The 19,987-nt window shown below is 44.1% G+C and overlaps 1 protein-coding gene across 1 annotated transcript; it reads right to left on the bottom strand.

Moving 5' to 3' along the window:
* Positions 1 to 373: 373 nt before the first annotated feature.
* LOC148676712 (arf-GAP with coiled-coil, ANK repeat and PH domain-containing protein 2) lies at positions 374 to 19,526 on the bottom strand. The gene is made up of 22 exons (XM_088611646.1): positions 18,689 to 19,526; positions 18,410 to 18,467; positions 16,826 to 16,945; positions 16,684 to 16,737; positions 14,718 to 14,776; positions 13,630 to 13,813; positions 12,201 to 12,245; positions 11,711 to 11,806; positions 11,262 to 11,336; positions 10,489 to 10,592; positions 10,327 to 10,378; positions 9,569 to 9,669; positions 8,852 to 8,963; positions 8,267 to 8,460; positions 7,642 to 7,711; positions 6,841 to 6,935; positions 5,745 to 5,821; positions 3,936 to 4,117; positions 3,391 to 3,500; positions 2,392 to 2,502; positions 1,869 to 1,930; positions 374 to 1,392 (listed from the first exon to the last, which is right to left on the bottom strand). Exons 1-22 carry the CDS (start codon positions 18,739 to 18,741, stop codon positions 1,241 to 1,243), a joined length of 2,166 nt encoding a protein of 721 aa, XP_088467772.1. The 5' UTR covers positions 18,742 to 19,526; the 3' UTR covers positions 374 to 1,240.
* Positions 19,527 to 19,987: the final 461 nt, after the last annotated feature.

Below are 19,987 nucleotides of genomic sequence, written 5' to 3'. Positions count from 1 at the left end.
CTGATAGAAATCATCACTTATCATACTTAATCCACATCCACATACAGCTCTGTTGTGGCTGGAGCCAAGTTGTGCATGGTTAAATTCTCTTGAAAAAGACGTACTTTTATGTTTCCGAGTTGTTCTATACTAATTTAATCGATGTCCTGACAACATCAAAATCTACAACAACATGACAGAAAGAAATGGGGAGAAAATGCATTTTCATGCATTCTGGTTGCCTTATGACTGGTAAGCCATGATTTTGTTTTCTTTTACTGAAATCAGAGAGTGCTCTGGTCAATGTCTCGTTTATTGTGACCTGTAATCGCTGTAATGGTTGCCCTACTGTTTCCCCTTGGGGTCTTTATGTAAATGAGACACTGCAAAAACATAGACTCACCCCGCTAATTTAATTTTCAAGCTAAATACAGTAAATACAGAGATCTTTGCGCTAGTCCAGAGGAATCGTTTATTGTCGTCCTGAGTGCTCTGTGAAGGATGGCGCACATTAACAGGGAAAAGTAGTTTTTTCTTCTCAGATGCTGAAATGTAAATATGTTAGAAAAATAGACTTTTATTAAAACTTTGAGTTTCAAAACATGCTTTCTCTTCATCAGTACAATTTGCTCTTCAGTTGGTGATCCACTGCATTTTTATTGTGACATTTACAGTAGAGTGCAGATTGCTTCTTGTCAAGAGAGTTAAGAGCCTGACAGCCTACACAGAATGCAGAACATCTGGCTAATTTCAGTAGGACTCTTAAATGTCAATACTGGCCACAAGAAGAAGCAATCCCCACTCTCTTCTACTGTCATCAGTAACCTGCTGCTTTCCTTAGTCGTCTCCCTTTATATATGTTAAATCCTTAAAAATGGACAGGTGTTTCCAGAAAACAGCCTTCTTCATTATTTTAAAAAAGAAACTGTATTAGTATATTTTTAGGAAAGTAATAATAAGAAAAAGTTCTAAGCATTAAAAAAATAACAACATTTAGTGGTTTTCAGTCTATATCGACATTACAGTATTTTGCATGGTAAAAAATAAATAGTTTTCTACTGAAATGTTGATCTTTTCAAGTTGATGTATCAGGGTTAATACAGTATATAGTGATGGACCATGTGCAGCAGGAGCTTTGCTGCTTCATATCTCAGCGGGAGAAATTTAGTAAGGACTGGCGACTACATATTTCTCTGTTCCATCTAGAGGGGGTGCTCTTGCATTCTTCATTCCAGAGTGCAGAAGACGGCACTAACAGACTTCAGCCCTCTCCCTGCCCCTGCCCAGGCCCCGGCCCCTCGCTGGCCTCCTCTTCTTTCTCTCTCCCAAACGTCCGACGGGACAGCTTCTCTGGGTCATGGGACGCCATGTTGGTGAAATCCCGGAAGATGTCCTGAAACGTCTCATCGTCACCTGGAAGCAGATCACAGGAGCGACTTGTAGGCAATGGTTGTCCAGACTAGACTAGCACAGTTTCTAGGTTAATTATGATCATGTTTCAAAGTTACCAGTGGAAGTCAGCACAGCGCTAAACCATGTCTGGGAAGACTACCCCTGTATTACCCTAAACTAACTGTGTGGCAGGGCACCGTGCTGCCGGGTCTACTGAAAGGTACATATTTTTATTTTCAGACGCTTTATAGGGGCTCCTGACTGGTTCAACCAGGTAAGGCGCTTGCTCGAGCTGCAGGTGTGATTCATTCCAGGCCAAAGTTTCAGAAGCTTAGCAGGAATATTGGAAGTAAAAACAAACAGTAGGAAAAGAGGCTTCTTGAAAAGTGTCCTTGTCAGAGTGTAGGAACAGAACAGAATGGTGAAAGTGCTGTTGCATTATTGATTCAAAGTTTAAATAATGGTCAGAGATTTAACAGCTTAAATCTAGTTCATACCCATGGCTCCATAGAAGCCTTCCGAATCTCTCATCTCTTCATTCATGCGAGCCATCCTAAGCCTGTACCACACAAACAGAAACACACATCAGTATCTCCAAGGAAAAAAATTAAAACCTCATCTAATTTGCAGTTTAGTACATGCCAATAAAGTGACAATAATGATTAACTCCAGCTTTGCAGAAAGATTTGTGGTAGTGTACGTTTTTCATTTGCATGCCACAGGCCACTGCTTAAGTAATAAAGTCATGTAGGGATATTCCATTAGTCTGAATCACAGCTCCAGGTCATGTCTGTCCGTTTCATAATTGTGGAACTCACTACAACAGTATCTGACAAAACTGGTATCTGAGACATTTGTACATGACCTACTTTCAAAGAACTCATAATATCTGCTAATAATTTATGCATGCAAAGCAGCACACTGCCACAACTGGCTGTGACAAAGCAATTTTACTTTCACAAAATCCAAATTTCCCATCTTCGCATGTGTCCTCCGACAGGAAGTGAAGAGATCACTCACAGTGTAACAATGTCTGCCTGTGCGTTTTCCACGGCAATGCTGAGAGGATCCTTTCCTCTCTCATCTACAGCGTACTGGTTGGCTCCCTTCTTCAGAAAAAGACACACCTGCCTGCAGGGAAACACGGGGAAAACCGAGAAAGGAGATTTCACGGATGCCTGCCCACCACTCAAGACAAACCACTGTCAAAACTCACTTGGAATTCTAGTCCATAGTCTGGTAAGTGATATTTTGTTATTTTATTGTACATGAAGAACAAAGCCTCTGTTGTAATGGCAGACATAATTATAAACTGTGGTTTTTAGTCCCACACAGACAAAAATGCTCACACGCATTTCAGAAACACACCAGCTCCACAAGAGACAGAGAAAGTGTTTCCTGTTCCTTACAACAGTAATGTTGGATTTAGCAGTAACACTCCTTAGCTACACTAGTTAGAACCATACCCGCTGTGGTTACGGGAGCACTTCGATAATCCGTAACTTCACAAAAAAGTATCCTGTAAAATACGTCTGCAGTAGAAAGGCTTATTTTTACTTTTAAAAATTAAGTACTATGAAAGACTTGCTGTTGCCTGGGTTCTGTAACCCTGGCACAACTCAGCTCCTCTGTGTTAGGCCTTAGCTATGTGTCTGAGTTGGGCCTCCCTGATAAAGACCATGTCCTGACTTGACCACAAGCCAGGACATTGTAAAAGGGGTCCATTTTGACCACCAGTGATGAAAGGCATTCCTAGTTTACTTCCCATCCCTTCAGTAGTGGTTTATCCTGGTCTCATCTGTTAAAATTATTACGGGTTTCTGTACGCAAATCCTTGTAGTGACACTACCTCAAGGCAGAACCTGCTACATGTCCCAGCACATTTGGAGGACACTGCAGACATGTCCCAAGCCTGTTTGCACTGGCACAATGTTCGCATCAATGAATCGTCCCACAGAGATGTTGATGTCTTGCCGACGTGGGCCGGACTTTGCAAGGCGTGTACAATCGGCACCGTACCCAGTGTGGCCCCAGAAGGTGGCGACGTGAAGAGCCCCCTGGCCCCGCTGGTCCCTGTGGTTCACGTTCGCGCCGTTCTGCAGCAGGAACTCGCACGCCACCAGGGAGCCCTGGGGAGACAGCGCAGCTGCATGATGGTGGCGCTCCTCCGGACAGCACTGCGGAGGCTCAGGCCCAGCACACAGACAGCGACAACGCTGAGGACGCTTGGTACTTTCTATTCTATAACTATTTTATCAAGACCTTTGATAACAACGAATAAGATTACAAAAGAAAAGTTCTAAACGAGAGGAGGCCATTTGGCCTGTTTCAAAACACTCCACGCAGAATAACATACTATTAACACTGTCAGTACTCTTTGCCCAGCCTACCCATGCTTCAGCACACAAATGGTTTGACAACAGCTGCTGGGATAGCTTACTGCCTTGCTCTTAGCACTGAGCATATGCCTGTTTCACTTCAGCCCCGCAACTCTAAATAAAGAAACGACCCAAGCCTTGGCAGCCCACCCCATCACACAACGCTCCAGATGTTTGTGCTCTCACCCCACAGGCGGCAGCAATCAGAGCCGTCCTGCCGTCCTCCTCTGGATTGGCCCAGTTCACCTCGGCCCCCTGGGCCAGTGCTGTCGCCATGGTGACCAGGTCTCCCTGCTGTGCGGCCTGGTACAGCATGAGCCCAACTCTCTCCCTCTCGCCTTCACCTGGGCGCTCCGACTGGCCCATCTCTGTGCCAGACAAACAAACCCCTGCGCTTCAGACCGTTATTTCCAAAGGCTTTAGACAAACCTTGCATCCATTTTTCCCAAAACCCGCACTGCTGCCTGCAGCCTGAGTTGGTGAACTCAACAGCATCATGCTGGGTGACAACCAAACACACCCACAGCAGGGATTTAATGATTTAATGACAAAGCTGTTGAAGAGTTAAGAGACAGGCATCCGGTTGCATTGCTCATCGGAACAATCACAGGATGAGACTGAGAACGACTGAATTATTAATGACAGTAGGTGAATCACTTAAACTAAGTACTGATGCAAAATGAAAACGCACATAAACACATAACATTACTTTACATAGTGAATGGGTGTGTTTGTTGATAGTGTGTACTGCACTAGCACTGGTTAGTGCTGGTCCTTGGGATAACCCAATGCTGAGCTCAAGTTACACAAAAATTGCCAGGTTCTCCATTATTGTACTTGAATTGAGTGAAGATGGCCAAAAATAATCAATCTGTATAAACAGCTTTTCAAAAATACCATTTTAATTAAGAATAATAAACTTCATTTCATATAGCTCCTTTAAAAGTGGCTACTCAAACTCTTTACAGAAAAAAAAGATATACTGTACAGTTAAAGGAGATAGGAGAATTAAACAGTTACAGTGAGGGTTTGGAATACAGAAGGAAAGCAAAGGGGCAGACACAGAACCAGTTAAATAAAAGCCCGTCTAAAAAAGAAGGTTTTGAGTCTATATATGAAAGAACTGAGGGAAGCTGACTCTCTGATATCCCTAGGGGCAGAATTCCAGAGCTTTCGGGTATAGCAGAAGAAGGCTCGGTTGAAACCAGAGAATAACAAACATGTGTAATGCTGTTTCAGTGAAAGCAATTAAAGGAGGAGTACCATCACCCTCATCATTTTTCAAAAACGTAATTGCATGTATACAGCACATTTCATCACAAAGGATCTCAGAGGGCTCCACATACATGAGGGGACCCACTGGACCTATACCTGGAGTTCAGCATCCACCTGGTAAAATACAGCAGCCATAATGTACCAGCAGCCCCACTACTCAGGCGATCGGGTGGAAAAGTGACAATTTACATCATTAATTGAATTGAGTGGGAATGTTAGGGAGGAAATATAGAAGCCAGAGTGGAATTTCACCAGGCCATCAGGGATAGCACCAATAATCTTACAAAGAGTGGCTCAAAATCTATAGTGATTAAACAGATCAAGTCAAAGGCTTATCCATAGGACAGAATCTCTACACCACAGTGCTCCTGCCCCCCAAGACTGGGTCACTGGATGGGAAATTCTGGTCAAGGGGAAGAGCACCCCCTACCGGTCCACTGATGCCACTCACAGCAGGAACATGGTTTTCCTTAGGGGTCTCCCATGCCACTACTGACCAGCTCTGCCCTGCTTAACTTTTGAGATCTGAAGAGAGTGTGCTACAAAGTGGCAACACTGTTTCTGGTACACTTCTATCAAGAGACAACATGGCTAAGTAATATAAATCTTCTCCCATCAGATAAGCAAACTGTCTTTTTCCTAAATAGTTTCAGAAAAGAATATGAGATTTGTAAATGAAGTAAGGACTTTATGAACTAAACAGCATCAATGTTTACCTACCTGAGGTTGCGGAAACAGCTCTCCTGACAAACCGCTTCTCCACATATTTCTCCTTGATCCAGGCCTCCTTCTCCTGCCTGAAAGAGAGAGCAACACTCTGAATCTCCTGAACATCTCGGGCTCTGGAAAGCATTTTGAAATGTTGCTGGCCTGCAAAGAAAAGACTTGCAAAATAATAAAAACACTGAATGAAATACATATCCAAATGTCTTATTATACTGGAGACAACAAGCACCTCATAAACAATGTAATACTTGCTCACTCAAAACATCTGAAAGCATGAATACAAAGGAACTTAGGCATACCATAGTTTAATTCTAAAACCATCATCTGGAAACGAGTCAAACAACCTGGTGTTGACTGGGCCATGACCGAAACTCAACATCACTATCACACTGCTCAGAGGTGTTTGACAAGTGACGTTACCAAAGGCCACTGCTTCATTTCTCTCATCAATCAAGGACGTCCCAGGGCTGTGCCAGTGCAGAGGGTGGCGCAGTTTCAGTAAACCTATTACTTCAACCTAGCCTACTCACTCCTTACATCATAGCCTGCTGCAACCATGGCTGCTGGTGCAGCTGTACATGCCACCGTGTGTCTGTGTGTTGGCCCACCAGGTAGATACATCTGTTCTGACCAAACTATCCTATTCTCCTCCCCACATGTCCGGATGGTGCCCGGGCTGGGCACCATCTGATTTGGATACTGCATCACTGCCATGGATCCAAGAGGGACATCGTGGATATAGCTATGGTTTAGGAGGATTTTGCTGGTCTACAGAGTTCTGCATGGAGTACTGACATACAGAAGACATGATGGATGGATTAATACCCTCATTCATTTATTCCCTTTGTTTTTAATTGTATAATGTTAGCGTGCCCAAAGGGGTTGGGCAGCCAGTTGACCTCGGACCCCTAGAGTTTTTTTTTCTCCTTACTAAGGAGTTTTTGGTTCCTCCCCTCCGTTGTCTTCTGGTCTTTTCTGTTCTGCATTTACAACATGGATGGTCACTGGCTTTGTTAAGCACCTTGGGGCCACCTTGTTGTGAAAGGCGCTATATAAAATAAATTAAATTGAGTTTCAGACGGCTGTTTACCGTGAGCTGCTGGAGCTGGGCTTCACTCTCCCCTCCTCCTCCTGACGCGACTCGTAGATCCGATTGATGGCGTCGTTGCCCAGGGCGCAAACCACCTGCACGAGAGGAGAGAGAGAGCAGGACACGGGCACTCAGCACACCACATCCCAGTTTCAACACTCTCACCTGAGATACTTGCCCATTTCTAAACCAGTTCATGCCTAGAGGTCAACCTTATGTCTAGTTTTTTTCATCCCTACTTCAGGAAAAATAAGGACGAGTTACTATCATTGTTTAACCCCAAGGCGAATACAGATACATGCAGTCCCTGTTATAAGTTGCCCAGCTATACACTGTTGATGAATTGTGGAATTCAACGTATCAATTCCACGCTATTTTTCAAGGCACCGAAACTCAGGAACATAGGTTCTTTGTGGATTATTTTCTTCCAGAAATTAAAAATATTGTGAAGAACACAATCTAACACCGGAACAGCCTCTCTCTTTAAGTCGCATGAGCAAAGTTTAAGTTATTTATTTATATTTACTTTGTTCTTACAGGGATAAACTCCCCTTTGTATGTTGGTTTGCTATATATTCCACATTTCTGGTCCCTATTTCCCAAAATGCATTGGGAATATTGCCTGTATTGGGAATATTGCCTTAAAGAAATACGTCAGTTTTGCTTTCTTAACTATTACAGACTCCTGTATTTTTCATAAAGGTTGATGGATAGTGAAAAAAGCCTACAATTACTGTGAAATGTGTTCATGAATAGACAAATGAATTACTTAAAGGCTGCTGAGATGAATAGCTCCATTACCTTCAGCTGCTCAGGCTCCCAGGTGTCCAGAGTTAGTGACCTCACTTTGGATAGATGGACCCCCAGGCTCCTGTGACAAGAGACAGCCACCGTTATAAATTTTAATTATTAGCCCAAGGTGTCCGACTAGGAGTCTAGCAGAGGAGACATCAGCAACAGTTTTCAAGCATCCAAATATGTAGAGAGCAGATAGAGCACACTACAGTTTCTTTTTATCTAAAAAAAAGCAACAAGTTTCCAGTGACAAGCCTCACGGGACAGGTTCTCTCAGGGTTGAAAACGCTGAACTGCAATTTGCTTTGCAAAGATGACGTTTTGTGCTTCATCTTTTGGTGGCTAAACAGAACATCTGATATATCCAAAATAAGCGGAAACCTTCGTAAGCCTTCAGCTGATATTTTACTGTTGAAATAAATTAAACTTTAACTTGGTTTTCTTTAGATAACCGCCCTCTCCACCCACAACCCCATCTGTTATCAATGGATGAAAACACTGTTCCCCCCCAAGCATGAAAAAAGCCCACCATTTAAAAACTGGGGTGACCATTCACTTATACAGTAGCTCTTCATATTGAAATATCAGGTAGAATATGACCCCCGCAGGTGCCGAGTCGGAGAAGGGGTACCTGTGAATGCCCGAACACTCGATGCAGAGCGTGATGCCCAGATTGACGCTGGCCCAGCGTGGCTCGAGCTCGCCGCAGTCACAGCACTGCCCATTCCCAGCACCCTCCAGGGCGACGCCCATGACCGCAGGCCTCGGAGCAGCCTGGCCCTGCTGCTGGGGCCGTATCTGGGGGGATGGGGGGCTCAGCGCCGCCTGGAAGCAGGAGAGCAGGACAGGAAGAGCGGGACAGGGAGCAACGGCACGGTGAATTCCAGTTTCCACCAGTTTGAGACAGATCGACAGAGCTGCCTACAGGGGGCTGTGACCATTCCTGTCAAGCGTGTTGGAAAAACAAACTACAGATACTAACAAAATCAAAAAGATGTAAACGGCCTACGTATATGATTTTTTTGGCTATAAGGTCATATTTTTTCCCTAAGCTTCAATTATTGACTTAATACTGATACAATCACCTTCACCAAACCTTTAATTAATCTGGGTTTCTGTGGTTTACATCAGGGAAACAAACATGCCAACAGCACAGTGGCAAGCACGCTGCCGAACAGCTAGGCAGGGCGTGATCTCTGATTGCGTGCGGCCATACCTGTGTGTGACCGGACTCGGCTCTCTGGCGGTAGGCCATGTCAATGCTTCCCTGGACGGCACTGATCCAGGCCCGCCTCAGCTCTTCAGAGTCCGCCTGCAGGGCACAGCTCCTGGGGGACAAACATGCAGACGGCCTACATGACCAGTGCTCTAGACCACGTGTTTTCAACCTGGGGGGCGCGCACCTGTCGAGGGTGGGCACGAGATTACGAGACACTTTGGCGCAAACAGGCAAGTAAAATGAAAAAGAATGAAACAACTGCAGCGAACATGTTGTTTCAGTCGTTAATAGCAATTCATTATTCATCCACTAGAGGGGGGTGCTGCAATCTGGCTCATGTCACTGGCTAAACAGGCTGCCTGCCGTCTATTCTCGCCGGCGAAGGCTACAGCAGAATTGCGACTTCGCATTATACCACGATTACAAACTTAAAAATGGACTGGTGTCTTACTGCTAAAAATAACAACAGCGGTGAATGAGAAACTGTTAAAGCAAATTAATGAAAGGTGCTGAAATGAATGTATGTATACATAATATCAATTATGTTGTGTTAGTGAGCGTGACGAGGGTGTTCGCATTGTTTTCTCAATGGGTTTTGGCTTGGGGGGCCCATGTCAAAAAGGCTGAAAACCCCTGCTCTAGACCACGGGTTTTGGTGGGTTTGAGATAACTGCATGTCGAAGGAAAAAACAGGAAATTCTAAGCGGGACTCACTTGTGAACTGATACGACTTCAAAGCAGAAGCGCCTGTCGATGTTGTCCAGCGACTTCACGGTGCACAGCCTCAAATCCTCCATCATGACGATGGCTTCCTCCTGAAGCAACAATGATGCATCACCATGAGCAAATTCTGCAGTAACCCTTCTGCCGGCCGGAACCAGCTGAAGACAGCTGGTTTTACTTTTACAAGGTTTACGACCACAGCAGGTTCAGATAAGATGGAATTGGAAATAAATAGAGCAATATTCCATGTAAATATTTTTCAACTATTATTTGGTGTGTGGCATTTAGGGTGGCAAAGCGGTTGGCACTGCTGCCTTTGCAGCAACCCAGGGTCCTGGGTTCAATTCCAGGGGTGCTGTGTTCTGTGTGGAGTTTGTATGGTCTCCATGCGTTTGTGTGGGTTTCCTCCAGATGTTCTAATTTATTCCCACGGTCCAAAGACAGTGGCTTCTGGGAACATTGGCCCTGGTGTGTGTGTGTGTGTGTGTGTGTGTGTGTGTGTGTGTGTGTGTGTGTGTGTTTGTCTGTCTGCCCTGCGATGGACTGGTGTCCTGTCCAGGTTGTATTCTGCCTTGCACCCGCTGCTTGCTGGGAAAGGCTCCGGCTCCCCCACAGCTCTGAATTGGATAGGGTGGTTGGTAGATGGATGGTTAACAGTTAACTCGCAAGTTAACTTCAGACATCTGTTGACCAAAGGAATCTTACAAGACTTTGTTCACCTAGGAAACAGATCAGGAAGAAAGTCTTACCTTGTGAGATTTTGTGTAAACTAGCTGATTGTTTTCTATGGAGAACCAGCATCTGAAAAAAGAAGGAAAACAAACGCACATTTTGATAACTACACAAAATTGTTCTTTAGATCCAAAATACCTTGTTGCATTAATGTGGGAGACTGATCAATCGGTTCCTACCTCTTCCAGGTTTTACTCTTTCTCCGGGAACGTTTGAAAAGGTAGCCCTCTATGGTCACTCCAGTCCCAGGGCTACTGGCCACCACAGCCTCCCCTGAGGCATCCTGGGAAACAAAAAGCACGTCAAGGCATCATGGGAAACTCTTCACCAGTGTTCCTACTCTTGAACAGCCACGACCCTACGGGTTTTGAACATTTTTTAACATGGCTATAGAGCCTTCTACAGGTGTGTGCAGGGTGGAGTTAACCTTTAAATGTTCCTTTGCTGCCAACACACACAGATGCAGCTCCCCATTAAACCATCTTTAATTGACAGTATTAATTATTTTCAATCATGCAAAAGATATGAGAATGACAGTTCAATGATTCCTTAAAGTTTTTCAGTTGAAAACAGACATTGTATATACCCACAGTTACTATTAGAAATAAAAGGGAGCCATTGGACTCATCTTGTTAGCTGTTAGCTGATCAATTCAAGCATGTCACCCACCTGGGTTGAGTTTCAAGATTATATAGTAGTGCAATGTCTGCAAAAGTGGCTGGATTGATATTTTGTAAAAAAAGGAATGTAAATCATTAGGACAGTAAAGTTCTTCTGGTAAATTCTTATTATCTTTTCTCGGTTCCAACAACCATCTCTTACCATGTCAGCTGCTTCTCAGGGAAACCGCTCTGAAGATGAGAAATGGTGTCCCAACCTTCAGAAGTTCTTCTCTCAAAAGTAGTTCCCCCCTAGTCTAGATGGGAAGTACAGTGGGAAGTGTGGGACTCACCCTTTGCTGAACTAGTAGATGGTTGTTCTCCATCTCCTTCCGTTTGGCTGTGCTGTCCACGGAGAGCTGGGCCAGCTGTCAGCACAAAACCATAAAGGGAACCTAGTCAGACAGCTCTCCTATCACACCTGGTCAGCCCAGGACAGTCCATAGGAGACAATAATCTCTCCTCATAGCATACAGCTCCTTCTCAAATACTCTGAGGACTGGAACAAGCTCCATTCTCTTTCACCATATTGAAAGTGAAATAAAACAATAGTCAATAGTCAAAAGTTAAGCTAATGAAGACTCTAGAAGTGAAAGAAGCACAAGTATTTTCGCTATGGATTGGGCTCTGACCGATGCAGAATGAGCAATTAACCAATCAACAGAAGTACCCATCTTCTCTCTCCGGCTGATATTTATCACAAGAATTGCTTTAATAGCAGTGCAACAAAGCACTCTTTTACCTGGGTGGCCATCTTCTTCATGGCTGGCTCCAGGTCTTTGAGGAGGTCATAGCCTTGATGGAAAAAGGTGTACTGGGCATGGAAATAGGAGAAGATCTGAAACAGCAGAGAACTTTCAATAAGCCCCATGCGTGGAATGCAAAAAGCTTATGACAAGACTTTTAGCAAAGAAGAAGCAGAAGTGTTTCAGGTTCTAGAAAGACAAGGATACGTAAATCCATATATCAGAGAATAGGTAATGTAGCACTCAATTCATAAGAAGGGCGACAAAACCATTCCAAGAAATTTTAGACCTTTAATATAATTCAAACCTCTATTAAATGTAAGATTCCGAAAACCAATTAGAGGCTGGATGGGCTGAACAGCCTACTCTCATTTGTGTCCTATCTTTTGCAAGACTGTTCTTTTGCCTCTGACTGCTGGTGACTCCTTCACAGCCTTCATCTGCTGTTTGTGCATCAGGACAGATGTCTTTGAAAAGTATACTCACCGAATTCAAGACATCCACCTTCTGTTGAGTCTTAAAATTATTCAGCTAGAAAAACAAGCCACAAAACACACATTTACCAATATTTTCTTTTAATAGAATACATCTGAAAACGTTCACCAGATAAACTGAACAGGCAACACAATTCTCTTTGGAAACAGCAAAAACACAAGCACACTTTTGTCTAAAATTCACAAAACGCTCCTGTTAAATTGCAGGGTATTTCAATATTTTTAATTTTGTAAGCTAAATGTTTGCTAATTATTGTTTTGATTGTTGTTATTATTATATACAGTCTATATCAAATAGGTATTTGCCAAATACATAACTTTTACTTGCTGTTATATGTAATATCTTGCTCGTGACATTAATCATGAACACGCCCATATTGATCTGCAGGAATAGAGTAAATATGACAGAGCTGAGAAGATATTAAACCTATGATCCAAGAGCAAACATTAACATCCTGTTGGCTTGCGTTCCCTAACCTACAGTTTTCTTGTGTGAATACCACACAACTGAGTACTCCCTCTGTGTGGGAGTGCTCAGTATATTCTCATTTGTTTCTGTTCATCGTCTACTGATCACCCAGTATGAGCTCTTAAATAACTGAGCAAATTCTTAATTAGCATGTTAGAAGAGAGATGGGATAAAGTGCTGAATGCTGAATTTGGTAGTACCTCAGCTTTGAAACCAAGGCTTGAGTACCAAAAACAAACAAACAAGGAGATCAAGCACCAACACCTAGTAGCTCTGGTGATTTAGAGACCGGCTGGAATGAAAACCACAATACGACACGACACAAACTGCAGGGACGTATCGGTACTTTCAACTCTTAAGGTTCAAATGTTATTCCACAAGAACAGACAAAAATAATAATAATAACTCCTTATACTTATATAGTGCTTTTCTGGACACTCCACTGAAAGTGCTTTACAGGTAATGAGGACTCTCCTCCACCACCACCAATGTGCAGCACCCAACTGGATCATGTAACAGCAGCCATAGTGCGCCAGTACACTCACCACACATCAGCTGTCAGTGGGGAGGAGAACAGATTGATGAATCCAATTCATAGAAGGGGACTATTAGGAGGCCATGATTGGTAAAGGCCAATAGGAAATTTGGCCAGGAAACCGGGGTAACACCACTACTCTTTTGAAGAGACACCCTGGGATTTTTAATGACCCCAGAGAGTCAGGACCTCAGTTTTACGTCTCATCTGAAGGACAGCAAAGGACTTTTTACATATGGTTTCCCTGTCACCCTAGCTTTCCCAGGAGGTCTCCCATCCAGTTACTGACCAGGTTCACACTGCTGAGCTTCAGTGGGTTACTAGACAACCCTGCCGGCCACACACAGTGCCTCTCCTGCGCTCACGATGGCTCGTTAAAGATCGGGCTGGTGGCGAGATTCAGGACAGTGGGCCTACCTGCAGGCAGTAGTCCAGGGCAAAGTGCTGGAAGCACTTGCGCGTGGCCAGGAGCAGGTGGCTCGCCTTCTCCGCGTCCAGGGCTCTGTGACGGGACGCCTGGGCGCTCTTCGCCCCCACTGTCTCCAGGTCCTCCCCGATCCGCACGAAGTCCCGCCGCGTCTCCCGCAGCTGGGGCAGCTCCCTAGAGGGCGGCAGCGGTCAGCGTTAGGCCGCCCCCCGTGCCACTCACCGAGGGCAGATGCTCAACAAGGGGAGCTCAGCACGGGCAGGAGCAGCGCGATGGCATTCGCAGACAATCCAGTCCCCTCCGCCGACGGCACACTCGGCCCTCGTCAACCAAGAACTGTGCTTAGAGCTACACGGAGAGACACATATACAGACCTCTTTCTGGAACAGGTAAAGGTTCATTCCACGCTGAAAGGTATATAAAATAAACACAATGTTTCGGAATAAACCTTTACCCGTTTCTTTGCTGTGCACACATGCTGACGCAGCTCCCTACTCACACAGTCCTCTCTTCGTAGCACAAGTGAACCTTTTCTCACTAATACAGTATACGTGCTCAAGCGTGTGGCTCCTTCTCTATTCATTCATCACTGGCCTCTCAAGACTCTTGCTGCTGTTCCCTGTCGCTACCATTACCTCTTTTCAGAACACCAAGCTTATATAATACACAAGACAACTTTCTACTTAAATCATTTTGGGAAGACATCCAAAGACAGAGCAGCAAACAAGCTGATAATGCTAACTGTGCTCTTAAAGCACAGCGGCACTGTAAAATATGAAAGGTTCGTGCTACCCCAAAAGTAAAGCATCTACTGTATTCCAGGTTGGATTTTTTCTCCTGTAATATAATTTAGATTTAACTTCATTTTCAATTTATTTTTGTAATTTAAGGGGGGTGGGGGAGGAAAGAAGCCACCTGGCAATGCGAGGCTGGAAGTAAGCCATACTTGCAGATGTGCATTGCATAGAGTGCCGCAGGGAGTTAGTGCAGACTGGATGGAATAGAATAGGTTCAAGTGCAATCGTCAGTGCTGGGGGTGTGAGTAAGTCCCCTCAGACCACCGTGAGATCGTACGTACTGCACAAGCAGGCTCTGCAGCTGCTGGGTGACGGATCTCCGCGCCTGGTCAAACAGCATCTGGTGAAACCAAGGATGTGTTAACAAGACTGTACAGCCACACATTCACTTTGATAATAATCCCTGTGTTATATGGCGCCGTGCGCAAAATCCTGTCCTTACAGTCTTTAGTCTTTGTCATGTCAAAGTCATGCGTTTTACAGTAAAACACGTCAAGGGCAAAAACGACAGACGGCAATAGAGCAGACAGTAAACACAATTCTAAGTGAGGAAGATTCGAATGGGTTTAGAACGGGATTTGAATGTGCTGACTTGACTTGCACGATCAGATATGGGATGGGGGTTCATTCTACAGTTTTAGAGCAACAGAACAGAAAGCTCTGTCTCCCAGGGTCTCCTACTGTTCAGAGCTTTGTGCTGGGAACCGAAAGTCTGAAGAGCAAGAACAACATGTAGGTGTATGGAGGGGTTAACAGTTTGCTGATGTAGTCAGGAGCCAAACCATCCAAGCTCTCAAAGGTGAGCAGTATCTTGAATGTTATTCTGACGTCGATAGGAAGCCAGGGAAAGGAAGCTAAAATGGGAGATATATGCTCTCAGGGGTTTTGGTTCAACTCTGAGCATCTGAGCTCTGAACATGCTGCAGAAGGCTCCCGAGTGGCTCGATACCATCAGTACCTCGCCTCCAATCAGAGATGAGCATATCGGCTGGGGCTGTGTTAAAAGGGGAGTGGACCTTTGTTGAAAATTAATACAAATAAAGAGAAAAAAGGGGAATGACTCTAGGATGGGTGGGTCAGAAGGGTCTGCCCTCCACTTCCTCATTCTCCCCCGTGTGCGGTTGCAGGGTTTGTAGCTGCAAGGCCAGATGTGAAAAACACACAACAAAATGAACCATGGCAATATTATATGATGCAAAGACTTTACAACATTAATATCTGTGCTGTGTACAAAATGCTGTTGAAAGATATTCATGCTTTAAAGACAATGGCTTAGTTTAAGATAAATTTAGTTTGCTATGTTGGGGTCATAAAACTTCATCTAAGTGTTAACCATAGAATAATTTACTGAATATCTTCTGTTTTTTAGCTATAAAAAATATGTTTTGTGGTAGTGGCTTGGTATAGAATGCTTTCATATTTTTATGTTCTCAAAAATATTTAATTTGCAAATCTTAAAGCACTGTAGCCATACTATTAGTTTCAAAAGGTCATTCAAAATTCATTGCTCAATAAAGTGCCGATCCTAGTTCTGCTCCTGCACACTGCATTATACTGTAAAAGCACTGTGCTGTAATTCAGTGATGCTAAGGGCTTAGTACTACAGAAGAAGGGCATGTAACCAGGAGGTTCAAGGTTCAAGCCTGAGCTGTTGCACAGACCAGCAGCGTTATACCCTGAATATACTACTATCTTTTGGTTAGTTGCTGTTAAGCAGACCTACAGTATGTACAGTACACTTGTGCTCTGTTCTTTGGAGAAGATGTAAAACAGAGGTCCTGTGGTGGGATTATAGCAGAAGTTGTTTATAATAATAATATCCTTACACTTATATAGCAGTTTTCTGGACTTTCCATTCAAAGCACTTTACAGATATTGTGGACTCCCTTCCACCACCACCACCAATGTGCAGCACCCACCTGGATGATGCAGCAGTGTGCTCACCACACATCAGCTATCAGTGGGGGGGGGCAATTCATAGATGGGGATTATTAGGATGTCACAATTGGTAAAGGCCAATGGGAAATTTGGACAGGACATGTTTCTACATAGTTCACTCATTAATTTCTCCATGTGAACTAGAGAAGTCCTGATAGCCACAGCCATGTTAGCAGATCTTAATGACGACCATCAAATGTTTTCACATCAGCCCACTACAGAAAGAGCACCTAAGATCTGGGCAAACCTTGGTCAACTCTCAAAACATCTCCCACACCCACAGAGCAGCTCACTGTTTCACAGACTCACCGTGTGGAAATGGATCATTTCTTGTAGTCCCTGAGTGAACTGGCCCAGGCAGTTCTAAGGGAGAGAGGGAGACAATTCAATCACCGATAGATGCACAGAGGTGACAACTCGCACTTCCACACTCGCTCAGACTTCAGCTCACCGTGACAGTGCTGTCTTTTTGGTGGTACTGGGAAAGCTCTTTCACAGCTCCAAGGAAAAGCTCATTAGCAGAGTTGTATTCTTGCCCAGCTTCCACCATCCTGTTGCACAGCTTCATGACCTGGTCAGAAGAGCAAGCCAATTAATTTACTGTCTTCTCTTGGCCAATGGATGACCAGTGCTGTCTCCAGCCTTCAAGACGAAGCACAAGGCTGGCTAGAAACAGCGAGATTAAGGATGCACCATGCATATCTTATCCACCAAGCTACACAACAAATGATCAACAACACGTACTGTAGGTGAATTTCAAGGAATACAGTGAGACAGGATAATTTAAAGAAAATGATAAAAGTACAATGATCTTTTTGTTAATTAAACCATGTTGGAATGTGGACAGCACTCTGGCGCAGTGGTTAGCACTGCTGCCTTACAGCACCTGGGCACTAGGTTGTTTTGGCCCTGGGGTGCTGTCTGTGTGGAGTTTGTATGTTCTCCCCATGTTCGTGTGGGCTTCCTCCAGGCACTCTGGTTTCCTCCTCCTGTCCAAAATTTTTTTTTTAGCAAAAAATACTTAAGCTAAAATTAGCTGGCTTTTGCCCCAGCTGAACCCTAAACTTCCAGTGCTAACTTGATGACTTGAATTGATCCCCTTGCTGGTTTAACCTTGTTTCTGCACTCAGTCCTGAGTTTCATCAATTCAAATGGGGTACTGTTTCCATCTTGCTTGCCTTATTTCTGACGAAACAGCTTTTAACAGGTGATCGATTTGTGATGAACAGACACAGGTGGGCAAGACACTATGAGACACGCCCACAGTGGGAGTGGCACTGTCAGAAGAGAGCCCCCTTTGGGCATGGCACCATCAGATACGCTCACATTATGGAGTAGGGGGGTGGTGCTGTAACGGACGCACTCACGGCAAGTTTTATTGTTCCGTTCTGCAGAGGTTACACTTCCCACAGCATACCTGAGTGACTTCTGAACCTCAGAATCTGGTACAGGGTTCATGCTAATTACAAATCTGAGCAGAAAGCAAATTTTAAAATGTATAGCAAACAGAAATTTGAAATTAATTAGCCCGTGAATAAGAACTCAGCTGGAATAAAAAAGTCATAGTGGTACCCCCAGCACAAGGAACCACCATTTAAAGCATTGCATCTACTTCCTGCCACTCTACTGAAGGCAACAATTTGGTATGTCTAGTCCAGAGAGAAGATTACCAGCCACCTGCTGGCCCATCAATACCACTTCCAGCACCAACCTGATGTTAGACACATCCCATCTCTTTAACAACTGTTTCAGTCATGCTTAAATTGTCACCAAGGAGCTCAGGAGGCCAAGGCCAAGGAACTGAAGCCGTTGACAAAGTGTGGAGATAAAAAAAAAAATTATACTCCATAACAGCGTGCAATGTAAGGTTTCCCAAACTGTAGCGCACACCTCAAGACGCTCACACGGACTAGTATGTGACAGGGTGGGGTCTTATGGACGTCGCTAAGGTGGTGTAGCTCTTTCCAACTGCCTGCTCTGGGAGATATCCTTGACATCACCAGCCCCAGTCCGACGCACGGGAGCTTCATCTCACCTTCTCCAGACGGCTCTCCAGCTCCGCCACCTCGTCCTCGCACTGGTCCAGCGTCCTCCTGCACACGAGAGCAGAGCAGTCAAGGGCGACACTCACATCGGCACCTTGACAGCAAGCGCGCTGCTGACGGCATTCGTCTTCACCGTGACCTCAGTTTAGATTTAATGCAGAAGCGTGTAGAGATAAATTCAAAATACAAAATATCACATCATCGATATATCTCCATCCTGGCGTCGTAGCGCAAAAAGTCATTCTATGATCGCATGTTCTTTCACTGACCTGAACGTCGGCGAATCTTTGATGCACTCTTCGAAATCCAGAAACGTATCCATTTTGTAAACTTCACGACTCAAGAACTAATGTTTGGGTAATACCGTTCTTAATACAAATACCGGACGTTACTTGTCCGATATAACTACTGCAACTGAAGCGAGCACTTCCCTGAGACTCATATCACGATCATGTTAAATTATGCATTCACATAATATTAATCATTACAATAATACTGTACGTACGTTACGCCAAGCCCATAACATGAGAATAGTGGTAAATGTACGACACTGGAAACCAGTACATTCATCTTTTAAACATAACGCAAATTACACAACACGTCATTAACCAAAATATTATTTTAAAACCGCACTAAACTCGGTAATTACCTGTAATTTAAAAATATTTATCAATCCTGATTAAATTATCCCGTAGTCTGCCAGAACATTTTTTTTAAATCCTTCGTTTTCACATAACAATTTCAAGAGTCCGTATACAGCACGTAAGTCGATCGTATATCATTTAGCAAATTCTAGGAACTCGTATAACACGGTGAAACCCTGTAACACGACAGCGACATCTGCCAGGTTCCCAACTGAGCCGCTTCATTTAAATTTTCTGAGTCCCCCGACGAGCAGCAAATCCATTTTTAAAGACGAGCAAGTAAAGCCACCTGCTACACACAAAGCTGAAATATAACCGATTAAAAACCTCTGATCTCTCCCCTGCGACTTCTATAGATTCAAAGTATCTCTATCTCCTACCGAAAGCCCAATTAGTACAACAACACAACCTACTGCTAACAACTTTACTCTGGGAATGGGAGTTGTTTCCTGTTATTCATGCCACTGCTTCAAAGAACATCCGGGGGTAACGGCGTGTAACAGTCTTGGTTTGCGTGACACGTTCACATTACGGCTTGAAGGCTGCGTTTTAACTTTGTTCTTCAGACTGCGGCGTCGCGGACAGCAGCTCCGCATAGCGATGACACGAACGCGCGAGGGTACACAGGTGTATGAACCCCGACAAAAGACACATTTGGTTTTTGCATGATATACCTTTAATGAAAAAACTGTTTTCGTAACACACAAAGCAGAAGTCACAACTGTAAACTAGTACATCTTCCACACTCAGGCGTATGTATAGACTTGGAAAACGACATTCATTTTTTTATAAAAAAATGAAGTAATTATAAACATTTATTCCACAGTCATCAAATGCGTTAAACTGCGCGCAAGCGAATTTACGCTCGATTACAAATACTGTACTGTAGGTTTCTGATGTTTTCTTAGTTTGAAAGAAAATGTT

The sequence above is a fragment of the Lepisosteus platostomus genome, chromosome 2, assembly GCF_059453375.1.
Source record: "Lepisosteus platostomus isolate fLepPlt1 chromosome 2, fLepPlt1.hap1, whole genome shotgun sequence".
NCBI classification, from domain to species: Eukaryota; Metazoa; Chordata; class Actinopteri; order Semionotiformes; family Lepisosteidae; genus Lepisosteus; species Lepisosteus platostomus.
This window is presented reverse-complemented; position numbering and strand designations above follow the sequence as displayed.

What these genes read in the sequence shown, in the direction of transcription:
- LOC148676712 (XM_088611646.1), bottom strand. Translation starts at nt 18,741, where the DNA reads ATGGATACGTTTCTGGATTTCGAAGAGTGCATCAAAGATTCGCCGACG. An exon ending in AAAAAGACAGCACTGTCACG is followed by an intron (nt 16,738 to 16,825) that starts GTGAGCTGAAGT and finishes TCTCTCCCTTAG; the next exon opens with AACTGCCTGGGCCAGTTCAC. An exon ending in CCCTGGACTACTGCCTGCAG is followed by an intron (nt 12,246 to 13,629) that starts GTAGGCCCACTG and finishes TTGTTTTTCTAG; the next exon opens with CTGAATAATTTTAAGACTCA.